This window comes from Theobroma cacao, chromosome 1 (assembly GCF_000208745.1).
Source record: "Theobroma cacao cultivar B97-61/B2 chromosome 1, Criollo_cocoa_genome_V2, whole genome shotgun sequence".
Lineage (NCBI taxonomy): Eukaryota > Viridiplantae > Streptophyta > Magnoliopsida > Malvales > Malvaceae > Theobroma > Theobroma cacao.
In genome coordinates this window covers 29,020,991-29,034,697 of record NC_030850.1, presented here as the reverse complement: position 1 = coordinate 29,034,697, position 13,707 = coordinate 29,020,991, and the positions used below count along the sequence as shown (strand labels likewise).

The window sequence follows — 13,707 nt, the reverse complement described above, 5'->3', positions numbered from 1 at the left end:
TTCCAACTAAATTCCCAGGAGAGTCCTATAAAGGTACAGATGTGTCACTGCCAATACTTTTAATGATCATAATAATGCTCATATACGTAGGAGTAATACTAATCTAGTGACTCTTTGCCCGTGCATATACAGATGTTGCAAATTTTTTAAAATAATCATTATTTGAAGAAAAACTAAAGAAGACGAAACTACAAAAAAGAAGATAAGGGGAGTATTGCAGAATATTGGAAGAGAACACAGAAAATGGCAAAAACAGAATTACCTTCACTTTGAATCTAGATTACATAAGGGATTATAGCATTTAATACTTGGACACCACCAAGTCAAAGAATCAGAATGGGGTCATAAGTCATAACTTACTCAAACTACTGGCTTCATATTATGGTACCATAGTATAGGAGATAATGGAATTACCATAAAGTGCATTGTAGAATAGCCAACCTCGTTTCCTCCCGGCCCCCAAAAATTTCTTTATTCCACCCAATGATTACCTATGAAAGAAAGGGAACAGATGAGACTTGGGAGAAAAACAAGAGCTACCTGTATTGGAGCTTAACTCATTGACCATTTATAAACATATGACCAAGTGTCAAGTGATCCCACAGAAAAGGGAAAATTAAATCATATAAATGCAAGATGGTCATGCCATGATATTTGATGAAGGATTTTTTTTTTTTAAAGATGATGTGATTAACTAAGTGCAAAATGAAATTATATAAATGTTGCAGCGATTGATAATATGAAATAGCAAGGCAGCAATAACATTGAAAGTGGTTTGAAAGGTGGATGCAGTATTAACAGTGCTACTGTGCTGATAAGAAGAGCTGATACAGTGATGGTGGTAAAAAGGAAACAGTTATGAACTTAGTATCATTTGCTATGAAATACAAAACCCATAATGTCATGAATGTCAAGAATTCCTGATAACTGATCAAATATTCATATTCTCCTCAACTACCATTATGCATTACAGAATCAAACCATTTACAGAAATTATTAAGACAGTCTTGAGTTAGTCTCCACACCAATGTACATTCTTTTGCACTTCCTGTGTTTGTCGAAAAATATTACTAGCATATGCTGCTGTAACCTTTTTCACTCCCTCTTCTATCCCCATGGACTGGTGGGAAAAGCTATGCTGTATATTTGTTGATGGTAATTGCATCAACAGAAATAAAAACCCAATCATACAAGTATAAAGAGTATATAAAAAGGATCGATCAGGTGAGACAAGACGTAAGTGTGTATATATCCCACTGCCTGGAAGCTAGATCAAACTTATAATCACAAAAACCCCCACACAGACAACAACAAATTGAACCTTCAAAAATGTATAGAAGGAACATTAGTCTGCAAAAGCATTTCCAATGACAAACGCACATAAATTTAAGAAAATAACATTCTATAACGGTTTTTCATCAGAGTTTAAAGTATTTGAAAATTAAATGTATCTGTCAAAATCCCAAACCAACCGTCAAAAACAGATAAAACCTCATAGAATTGTCAGTTTAAAGTTCAAATTGAACATTTTGAACCAAAAAGAAAAAACTTTAAACTTTGAACATACCTTAGCTTAGCGTTGCCTATTCGCAACAGCACCAATTGTCAGTTTAAGGTTGCAACTGCTTCAAAATTCGACAAAAAATCTGCAACTTTCACGTCTGTAATCGGGCACTAGATCTCAGAAAGTGACTCGCTCTATAATTGGTCACCGTAAACTCACATTCTCCCAACTTAACCCACCCAATCAAATCGTGCCACGTACTTTCCTCCGGCATCGACGCCACAAGTACCATCCTCCCGACCACTATGTTCCTTACCTCCCTCTCCCCCACCACGATTCTCGCGTCCAAAAACGGCATAGTACATTTCTCCTTAGCGAAGCCGACGCACTTTTCTTTTGCCGCGACCAAACACCCTTCCATTTCACGATCTTCGCAGCGCTCTCTCTCCTTTAAGTCCACTGATTTCCACCCAACCAGAGATTGCCACCAGGGACGTTTACACTTGTTGGACGCGGTGACGGCGCACCCGATTCTGGCGCCTTCCTCACATTGAGATATGATTTTGGACTGGCAGGATTTGTATGCGGCGGCCCAGGAAGGAAGGTCTTTGAAGGCGAGGAGGTATGAACCGGATGAAGGGTCGTCCGAGGAGCCGGCTGGGATGGGGCCCCGGAGTAAAGGGATGGGGCGGTCGAATTTTATAATTGTTGAGGAAGCGGAGTAGTCCGTCAGGTTTTGGGGTAAGGAAGGGTCCATCCCTCACCGACAGATGGATGAAGAAGCTCAACTGAAATTTCAGGGTACCATTTCAGCAAATACAAAAAAACTCTTTCAAGTTAAATATTTTTTTTTCATAAAAATTGGTATAATGTTTAAATAATTCTCCAAACTATTTAAATAAATTTTTATTTTTTTATTATACTCAATCAAGTCTTTGTAAATTAAATAAAATTTTATAATTAATAATTAAAATAAATTTTTTTAATTTAAAAACTATTATAAAGTGATTTGGTAAATTCATAAACTCTTTTTTATACATAAGATGTTTGGNTTTTTATATAAAATAAAATTTATAATTAATAATTAAAATAAATTTTTTTAATTTAAAAACTATTATAAAGTGATTTGGTAAATTCATAAACTCTTTTTTATACATAAGATGTTTGGCAAAACAATTCATAAAAGTTTTAATTTTGATTAAAATTACCATAAAGGGTATTTGGTCGGTCTTTTTTTTTATTTTAATACCCTTTGCATATAGAGGTAGAAGAGAAAGAAATTGCGATTTGTGTTGAAAAGTGGTGATTTGCAGAGGAAAGGAAAGGCTAGGGAGATCGATTGAGAGAGAAAGATTGAGGTATTTTTTGATAGGAGAATATTAAGATTATCTCTTTTTTTAAAAACACGTCAGTTTTTCAAGAAATACTTCTCTCTCAATCGATTTTGCTTTCTTCTCATTTTTTTTGCAAATCACCATTCTTCAACACAAATCCAATTTTTCTCTCTTCTGCCCTTGTCATTTTATATCTCCATGATCATGTTATCATATTAAATTAACATGTTATATCATTATCAATTACAATATATTAGCATACGACATCAACACCATACGGTATAAAATGACAAATTATATTTTGACTAAATCATTAGTCATGAGAGCTTATTTTACTCAAAATAAAAGTATAAGTGTTTATTTAGCTCAAAATAAAAGTAAAAGCACTCGATTGAACTTAATAAAAAAATTAAGACTTATTTGAATTTTTTAAAAAATTTAAGAGTTTTTTTAGATATTTTGTTTAAAAAAGTTAATACTTAATTAGACGAAAGACACTAAGAGTTTGTTTAAACGCATAAAAATATTTTTCAAAAAATATTTTTTATGTTATAAAATATAACTTAAAATAACAATTATATGATAAATAAAAAAAAAGTATTTAGAAAAAGTAAGAAGATCTTATTCAAGTGTTTATTTACAAATGAAGTGAGGGGCCTGTTTATAGGCTAATAACCCCTTATATAGATAGAATTTACAAGATGATGATAATAATACTAAGATATTAGATAGATGGATTAAATTCTAATATTAATCCAATCTAATCTACACCCAAATCTAGGTATATATAATTTGAATGGATATTTACAAAAATATTCATAACACTTCCCTTTAAATATCCATTGTATTAAGAATATGCCTCGTTAAAACCTTACTAGAGAAAAATCTCATGGGAAAAAATCCAAGTGAAAGAAAGAAAGTACATAATTCTTTTCAAGAATATACTTTTGAAATACTACCTCATTAAAAACTTTATCAAGAAAAATCCAGTAGGAAAAACCTTGATGAAAGAAAAAAATAAAATCCGTATTTTACTCCTCTTAATGACTACATTAATTAAGATCTTTAAAACGATTTCTAATCATTTGTACCAACTTTTCAAACGTTGCAATAGGAAGGGCTTTGGTGAATGCTAGATTGTCACTTAAACAGGGTTGTTGAACACTAATATCACTTTTTTCTTGAAAATCATGAGTGAAGATGAACTTTGACAAAATATATTTTGTCCTATCATCTTTATTGTATCCTTCCTTTATATAGGGTATGCAAGCAATATTTTCCTCATATAATATTGTTGGAATTTTCTTTTTGGTTGACAAGTCACACGATTCTCGAATATGTTAAGTTACAGATCTTGACCAAATACATTCACGACTTATCTCATGAATTGCTAAAATTTCTGTATGGTTGAAAGAAGTAGCAACTATAGTTTGTTTTACAAAATGCTATAAAATAGCCATACCTCCATATGTAAATAAGTAATCTGTCTGGGATCAATCTTTATGTGGATCAAATAAATATTCTGCATTTGCATAACCAATTAAATATGATTTTAATACATTTGAATAATATAAGCCTATAACTATTGTTCCTCATAGATATTGGAGTATATGTTTAATTTCATTCCAATATCTTCGAGTTGGAAAAGAACTATATTTTGTTAATATTTACAAAAAATAATATTTCAGATTGTGTATTGCTAGCAAGATACATTGTGCTTCGATTACAATAAAAATATGGTACTTCAAGATCAAGAAGTTCTTCATCATCTTCACGAGGTTAGAAATGGTATTTTTCACTTTTAATGACCTTACAACCATTGGTAAACTCAATAAATGTGTTTTGTCCATATAAAATTGTTTTCGCACTTTTGCTATATAATTAGATTGATGGACAAAAATTTTATTTGTCAAATGCCCAATCAGAAGACTCAAACATAAATTTGTCTTTCCAAGGTTTTTCATCTCAAATTTTTTCTTTAGGTTATTCACGGTTTCTGATAACTCTTTAGGAGTTTCAATAATATTCAAGTTATCAACATATACAGACCCGAATCTTTTTATAAAACATATGGGTATATAGGATCGTCTTTATAACCTTCTTTTAACAAATATTAACTAAAGCGATTACACCACATGTGTTCAGATTGCTTTAATCTATATATATTTATTTAATTTAATCGAATAAATTTCTTAAGAATTCAAATTTTGTGCTTTAGGCTACTTAAATTCTTCAAGGATATTCTTATAAATATCAATATTAAGTGAGCCATATAAATAGGTTGTAGCTACATTCATTAGACGCAGTTCAATCTTCTCACTTATTTCCAAACTAGTTAATATTGTAATTGCATCCACCATAGAGAATATATCATTTCATACTCAATACTAGGTCTTGGGATAAAATCATGTGTGACAAGTCGTGTTTTATATCTTATAATCTCATTTTTCTCATTTTGTATTTATACAAATACCCATTTATATTCCACTGGTTTTACACCATTTGGCGTACGGACTACAAGTAAAAAATTTCATGTTTTGCAAGTGAATTCCACCTTGATTATATATTTACACATTGGTCAATTATTTTTATGTCTACATTCTTCAATATATTTAAGTTCATGATCTTTATTTTCTTTCATAATATTGAGCGCTACATTAAATACAAAAATATCGTCGATGTTTATTTCACTCCAGTTTCATTTTTTCCCATCATGACTTAATTTATTGAGATTTTTTCATTTTTAGTGATTTCAAGTATGTTAATTTCTTCTGAAATTATGTCAGAGATCTCTTCTAGAGTTTATATTTTCTTTTTTTGACCTTTTTGAATATTTGTTCCTTTTTTTTGAGAATTTTATCTATAGAACCAATTGGTTTCCCATACTGTTGGCATGTCTTGTTCTATAGGGACATTAATTTATAGGAGCTTTTGCAAGTGGTATATGAAATTTAGTTATTATCATTAGGTCAGTAAATATATTTGGCAATTGATTTGCTATGTTTTGCAAATGAATTATAGTTTGAACTTCAAGTTTACAATGATTTGTGTGAGGATTAAAACAAAATAATAATAATAATAATATACTCCAAGATATTTCGTTTTCCAACTATTTATTTTCTCCTCTTAATGTTGGAAAAATTATTTCATTAAAATGACAATCGACAAACCTTGCCTCAAATAAATTCTCTGTCAATGGTTTTAGATATTTAATTATAGATGAAGATTCACATCCAACATATATTCTTAATCTCCTTTGAGAACTCATCTTTGTGCATTGTGATAGAGTAATTGAAACATATGCCGCACGTCTAAAAATTATTAGATGAAAAATATTTGGTTTCTGACCGTAAACTAATTATATAAGGAAGAATTTATAATAACTCATTGACCTAATATGTACAAATGCTGCTGCATCCAAAATGACATGCTCTCCAAATAAAAATTGGGAGTTTAGATTTCATAAGTAATAGCCTTACAATCAATTGAAAGTGTTTAATAAACAATTCTATTGGATCATTTTCTGTATGAGTATGAGTAACAAGTTGTTCAACAATTATTTCACTAATATGCAATATTCATTAAAGACTTATGATGTAAATTCACCAATATTATAAAAATGAATAGTCTTGATTATATAATCAAGAAAATGTGCTTGCAAATGAATGATTGCAAATGCTAAATTGCAAGTTGATAATAAACACACATGTGACTATCTAGTCGATGCATATATTAAAACCATAAGATATCTAAATGGTCTATATGATGGATGTATAAATCCATGTATATCACCCTAAATATGTTTGAAAAATATAAAAGATTCAATCCTATCTTTAGCTAGTAATGACTGTATAATTAATTTATCTTCAGAGTAAGCAACACATGAGAATTCATTAGATAAAAAATTTTTTTAGTTTTTCAATAGATGACTACATTTATTGTCAATAATTTTTTGCATCATTATTGATCCAAGATGACCTAACAGGTCATACTAAAAATTAAAATCATTAGTAAACTTCTGGTTTACTATAGCATGAGTTTCAATCATTTTAATATTTGTATAGTACAATCTAGAGAATAAAATGAGTAATTTTTTTTATTATTATACACTTATTACCCGAGAAAATAAATGTAATATAGAGGTATTAATTGTCTCTTTCATTTGTTGTCTCAATATAATATACATTCAAACGAATATCTTTAAAACTTAACAAATATCTTTGTGATGTTGAAAATAATATATCTTCTATTATGAATTTTGTTCCTCAAGGTAGTAAAATATTGACTCTTTTGGAGTCTTCAATTAATCTTATACTACTAGATATTGTATTGACAGCGGTTTCTTCCATTGTCAAGTAGGAAAAATGTTTCTTGTCTATAATGTGTGTTATAACAATATCTGCTAGACATATATTTACATCATAAATCTTAGATCCAACAAGATGAATATTTATATTTTTTTAATGAAAGAGATATATACAATAAGAAACTTACAAGTTAATATAAAAGAACATTAAATATAGAATTAAAATACATAATAAAAACATATCATTTAAATATAATGAGAACATATAAAAGTATCTTCATAGAGTTGTGCTTCTAAAATATACTAACAAACTATTAAAAAATTTCATTTTTGGATGTTTCCATTACCAATCAGATGATCAATTCCTCTTTTATGATGAATAAGAAAATCTACAACATCTTGATGTGTTATATCAACTTGGCCATAAGTAAAATCATCTTGAACAAAATTTGGTTCGATAAATTTTTTTCTTTTTGCATCTAGTTATACTTGATATAGTTCATCATTTTTTTTTCTTTTTAGCACCCAGTGATACTTGATAAAGTTTTTAGCATTCAGTAATGCTTAGTGATGCTTGATAAAGTTCAACAATATATTTCGACGTATAACAGGAACGTGACTAATGGCCTTTCATGCCACATTAATGACAAATATTTTTTATATTTTTTTATTCTATACATTTTTATCTTTTTTTTATATCTCTTTACTATTCACCCACTCCTAGTGGGTTAAAAGTATTCATTCACTCTTAATGGGTATAACTAAAGTTATACATTTACTCTTGATGGGTAAAGGTATTCATCCACTTTTGATGGGTAAAGTTATTCTTAGAATTATAATTAGAATAGTGATTGGTAAAGTTATTCCTAGAATTATAATTAGAATAGTGATTAATGTAAATTATTATGACATCTTCTTTCATGTTCATGACTATAATAGTTAAATGATATCACATTCACTTCAAGAAATAAAAGGATTTATGATTTTTCGTTAGTAGCTATATGATAACAAATTCACTTTCCAATCCAAGTATAAAATATAGTATATAATACATGATAGTAAAATTCATTTTAAGGTTGATTTTTAGAGAATAAAAATAATAAAGAGATATCAAGTCACTTACGTGATTTTCTAAAATAAAAAATAAAAAACCAACTATTAAAAGCCTTTTGAGGCGAAAGGATGAAAACAAAATAATACCAATACTTACCTGATTTGTTAAAACCAGAAATCAAACTCAATCATTGAAATCATTTTGAAGCTTGAAGATGATGAGAACAAAATAATACCAAAATTTGAGTGTTAGAGAATTGTATTGATAACGTGTTATGAATTATAACTTGAAATAACAACTATAAGAGAAAGTATTTAGATTGAGAAAAAGTATTTAGAAAGAGTAAAAAGATCTTATTCAAGTGTGTATTTACAAATAAAGTGAGAGGTCTATTTATAAGCTAATAACCCTTATCTAGATAGAATTTACAAGATAAAGATAATACTAGGTGATTAGATGGAACAATTAAATTTTAATTTTAATTCAATCTAATCTACAATCAAATTTAGATAAACATAATATGAAAGGATATTCATAAAAATATTCATAATATTTTAAAAAAATTTTCAATAATTTTGAGTGTTTGAAATGAAGGAAAAATTTTTACAAATAAAAAAATAAATTGTAAATTATTTTATATTTGATTTTCGATAAATTATTTTCAATTAGCAAAAAGAGCCTAAATAAAAAATCTTGATACCATCCGCGTAAAAGCAAATGACGTTAAGGGATTTCCCGTAGTTAAGAATATATAAATTATTTTTTGTATTTTACTTAAAAAAATATTTTTAATAAATTGATTAGCATTTCGTAAAAGAAATATTTTAATAATCCACTTTTCAATGTTGTTAAAGTTTGCACCTGCAATCACGGCCTCTCATTGAGTCTTCTGCTATGACCAGTTGTGGAAAAGCAAGAATCAGATTGATCTGGTGTGTAGTCGTTACCGTGAAACAGTCCGTACAGAGGAGAAGCCTTATAGGCTCATAGAATTTCTTGCTGAGTTTAAATTCACAAAAGGCAAGAACAATCTTAAAAGAGGCCTCTTTCATCAGTGAACAGCGTTGTTCTTAGTGCACAATCAGAACAGAATAAGGATACTATCAACACCATGTCTCAACTATCACTCACTAAGAATCAGGTGCAGATTCTCGTGGCATTCATCAATGAACATGGAACAAGCTTTGATGATCATCCACCCGCTTCAAACATCCATCAGCAGAAAGCTTTACCGGTCAATTCAACAATAGCTGGTATGATTCCCATTCTACACGTTTAAATGCACAAAACACAATGTTTGACAAGCTTATGAAAACAATTGTATATGCTGTTAATCATCACTCCTGGACCATTGATGCTGGTGCCTCAGACCATAGATGTTGTTCCTTGAAATTCTTCACATATGCAAAACCAGTTCACAACATGTTGGTGCAAAAGCCTACTGGTACTAAGGCCTTAGCCACACACGTAGGAAAGGTTAGGCTAACAGCTTCTTTAACCTTGCAAAATGTGCTTTGTGTTCCATCATTCAAGTTCAATTTGATTTCTGTTAGTAAGCTCACTGAAACCAAACAACATTGCATTGTAGTTACTGATTTACATTGCATAATTCCGGAAACAACTCATGGACTGTGATTGATCTTGCTAAGGTGAAAACTGGCCTATTCTTACAAAGAAAGCAGGCCTATACTAAAAGTTGGCTTTAATTTGTATGTCCTGTTCTTTTACTTCCCTGGTGTTATATGGATGTGCTTCTTTAAACTTTGTCAATGTTCAAGTTGGGATTAGTAAGCTGCAAAAGTTGAAAACAATGGCTAATGGTAAATGGTAATGGAAGCTGTTATTTTCTTTTATTAATATAGTTACAATATTTCTGGTAGCTGAAATTTTGAATTGATCAGCATCAGCTTTTCCTAAACAAATTGTGCACAAACTGATTAAAAAACAGAACACGTTTTCAATTTAACACACTCTTTTTCATTTCCCATACTTTGCTTCATCTATGTAGACCTGAAAATTGTCTAATCATTCATCATTATATTGTACTAAGTACGCTTACAATTATTTGCGGTACAACAGTTCTTTTAGGTATAGTAGTAGTAGTAGGAGTAATTAACAACAATAGCACAAGCTGCCCACCAAGGGACAGAAATATGTCCAACGAAGAAAAGAAAGAAAGAAAGAACGAAAGAAAGAAAGAAGGTGCAAATTTACAATTCCAAAGCCAGTTTCAGGTTTCCATCCATTTCAGAAGGCCATTATCATCCTGGCAAACTCCTCATAGCTGACAAGTCCATCGCCATCCAAGTCTGCTTCTTTGATCATTTGTTCTGCTTCTTCCACTGTCAGTCTTTCTCCCAAATTCATCATTACTTGTCTCAACTGCACACCAATTACATATGGGATTTGGTTAGTGGATGGATCGAGACTGATTTTCTCATATTTAAGTGAAGAATTTGTAGTCAGACATTCCTTGGTGGGAGGGAAAAGGAGCAAGAAAATAAACACAGCTCTGGCTAATTTAGAAAGTACCTACACATATATTTAACTCAAGACTTAAAAGTAGGTATCTCATATGAGAAGGGTGGTAGGTCTATGTTGCAAATCATTGAGATCATCTGCTGAGACAATGGTGTGCCTGACATCACAAACCATTTGGAATGTGAAAAAGACACTGCCATATGTGGGAGAAAACCAGAAAAGCCTTATTAAATCGACGTGGAACAGAGCTAAAATCTGGTGTGCTGTCAAGTTCATGTGAATATTCAGTAGAATAGTAGTATTAGACTTTTTAGACTCATTCAAACTTCAAGTATCCTGGGGAGTTAAAAGACTGAGGAACTATTTGGTAAAAGCAATAAAAGAGAAACTGTGTTGAGAATTGATCATGAGATGACAAATAACAGAACCCAAGCCTTGAATGCTTGATCTAATTGGCAGTCTATTACTTATATTAATAGCTGCCAACCAAATATTCACAGATACAGATTTAATGTTGTTAATTTTGAATTATGTTCAATCCAAATGTTGCAAGTAGAAAGGTTATAGCAGGCATGTTTACCTCATTTGCTGATATAAATCCATCTTGATCCCTGTCGAATACTTTGAAAGCTTCTTTCAGTTCATCGGCCACGTTTTCCTGTGAGATTCATGTTTGCATTATTATCAGTTTCCAGAAAACGATGAGAACAGCAAGCATCCAAAATAAACTGAAGGAAAATTTGACAAGTCTTTCTAAACGGATTACCTTCATTTTTGTTGCCATAATATTTAAGAAATCTTCAAAATCAATGGTCCTATTTCCTTCAACATCAACCTCACTAATCATGTCTTGAACTTCTTCTTTTGTAGGGTTTCCATCTAACGTTTGGATCACTGTTGCCAATTCTTCCATGGTAACGAAGCCTGCACATTAGAGGGCAACACCTATGTTCAAAAGAAGAGGGGGAAAATTAATGCTTAGGATCTATGTGGGAACTTAAAACAGTGATATATACCATCTGAATCTTTGTCAATCAGGCAAAAGGCTTCACGAAACTCGGCAATTTGATCTTCCGTTAATGTATCTGGCATGATGATTTCAGCTTTCAGGCTTTTACTCTCTAGCAAAACTAATGAAACTCTTGTGTTGTTGAAGGATGAATGAAATGGAAACAAGGAAAGAAAGCTAGTGCATGTTGCTGCTGCCCTTCTCTACAAGATGGCATATAAAGAGGGGGTTGGTAAGAAATCAATGAGCCTGAGTGACAGGAGATAGTCAAACACGCTTGAGTCTAAATTCCATTCAAAGCCAGAAACTTTCTAGATAATTAAGGAGGCCTTGAATCAACGCCCAAAAATGGGGGTTTAGATTTTCAATGAAACTCTTTGGCCTGGACTGGGCATTCTTCTAATTCTGGAGTCAGCTAGACCATGACTTTATTTTAATTACTACGTATTATTTTGATTAAAGTCCTTAAGTATGACAAAAGGAACAGTGTTTGATCCAACTAATTATGGTCAAAGAGATTATAGTTTGAACATTTTTTTCTAGCATGTGATTGGGATGTCAGCAAATCCCCTTGCTAAAATAAACCTTACTAATTTCCTTTTTCTTTACCCATGATGATGGAAGTAATGGCCATTTGACAAAAAAAGTGGCAGCCAACATTGAATAAATGTTCAAGTCGATTTCATATTAATTGAGCATCCAGCGGTAGTTTCCCATAGCAGATTTTGCAAAATGCCTTTAATTGGAACCCAAGTTATTATTATAAGACCATAAAATCCAGCAAAGAATATTCATGCAAATCAAATATAATAAAATCTTATTTCCAAGTGATTTGGCAGAATTGAATTTCATTGACCATCGTTAGGGTTGGTCAAAACTAAATCCATTAATTGTAAGCTTGTTCTATTTTTTATGGTTCAAGTTCAAGTTTTTGCCCTTGTTTTACTTCCTACGCGTTTCAAACAAGAATGCCCCTTCTAGACTTGGCTATACTTATACCTTTCTATTGTTGAATGATCCCCTTTGCCTATAGTGAGATTGTTCATTTTTAAATTCAGACTATTTGTTTCTATTTTGTCAAAAGTGAATGTCGAAAACTTTTGATTAAAAATAACAAAAAAAGCAACTAAAATGATAAACAAATTCAAATATAATTACTTCATATAAAATTATAATCAAAAGTTTTATTTATCACAAAATTTAAAAATTTAATTATTCAAAGGTTTTTTGTTTTATATCCTCAAATAAAAATAATAATAAAAGTAATATTACATACCTATGCAATTTCATGGAGCCATTAATTTTGTTAATTAAATATATAGATTGTTGACCTGAAAAAAGAGTTAAGAGGGTTTGAGCCTTATAGGTCTTTAGTCTTCCCACCGAAACAAATAGCGGTTCATGGAAGGGAAGGCCATCCAGGCCCACACCCAGGTCGACTATAAGTGGGCTTGGACCAATTTTAACTTTGAAATTTGAAGTTGCAGTTAAGAGCAATTCAATTCGGTCCAAATGATTAGTACTCTTTATTTTGCACGTAAACAATATAAAGTTATAATTTATTAATCATATATATATAATTAAAATTAGTAAAAGAGTCTTAGACCAATTCAAGATTGATTTCCTAAAAGAAAAGAAATTCAAGATTCAAACTGTATTAAAACTATTTTTTACCATAAAGGTTTAAGACTAATTTATTTATACTCAAACTTGATTAGTGAATATTTGTTTTTATAAAATTATTATTTTTTAATAGTTATATGCTCATTTTAGGATCCCATATTTGTTAATTTTTCACTTGAAGATTAATTTAGTATTGATATAATATTTAAGAAAAATTTTGAACTATTCAAAAAATTTTAAATCAATTCTTTTTTTTATTGTATTTAATCAAATTTTGAACAAAAAAAGTACTTAGAATTAACAATTGATTAATTGTTCTTAATCAAAATATTGCTTGTCATTATATGTTGTTGAAAAATAATGTATTTCATAAGATTTAAACATCCCACATAGTTA

General features: G+C 30.4%; 2 protein-coding genes across 3 annotated transcripts; both read right to left on the bottom strand.

Annotated features, from left to right (window-relative positions):
• LOC18613265 lies at window positions 244-2,339 on the bottom strand. The gene is made up of 2 exons (XM_018114036.1): window positions 1,568-2,339; window positions 244-491 (listed from the first exon to the last, which is right to left on the bottom strand). Exon 1 carries the CDS (start codon window positions 2,259-2,261, stop codon window positions 1,656-1,658), a length of 606 nt encoding a protein of 201 aa, XP_017969525.1. The 5' UTR covers window positions 2,262-2,339; the 3' UTR covers window positions 244-491; window positions 1,568-1,655.
• LOC18613263 (calmodulin-like protein 11) lies at window positions 10,133-12,090 on the bottom strand. 2 transcript variants are annotated; one of them, XM_018115228.1, is made up of 4 exons: window positions 11,696-12,090; window positions 11,446-11,603; window positions 11,260-11,337; window positions 10,133-10,580 (listed from the first exon to the last, which is right to left on the bottom strand). In XM_018115228.1, exons 1-4 carry the CDS (start codon window positions 11,769-11,771, stop codon window positions 10,446-10,448), a joined length of 447 nt encoding a protein of 148 aa, XP_017970717.1. In that variant the 5' UTR covers window positions 11,772-12,090; the 3' UTR covers window positions 10,133-10,445. The 2 variants fall into 2 exon arrangements, with proteins under 2 accessions (XP_017970717.1, XP_017970718.1); XM_018115229.1 differs by having other exon boundaries at window positions 11,446-11,624; window positions 11,696-11,790.

Excerpts from the sequence above, each read along its gene's own strand:
- LOC18613265 (XM_018114036.1), bottom strand. The coding sequence starts at position 2,261 with ATGGACCCTTCCTTACCCCAAAACCTGACGGACTACTCCGCTTCCTCA.
- LOC18613263 (XM_018115228.1), bottom strand. The coding sequence starts at position 11,771 with ATGCCAGATACATTAACGGAAGATCAAATTGCCGAGTTTCGTGAAGCC. Across the intron at positions 11,604-11,695 it reads GATTGACAAAGATTCAGATG|GCTTCGTTACCATGGAAGAA; the intron begins GTATATATCACT and ends TCTAATGTGCAG. Across the intron at positions 11,338-11,445 it reads TTATGGCAACAAAAATGAAG|GAAAACGTGGCCGATGAACT; the intron begins GTAATCCGTTTA and ends TGAATCTCACAG.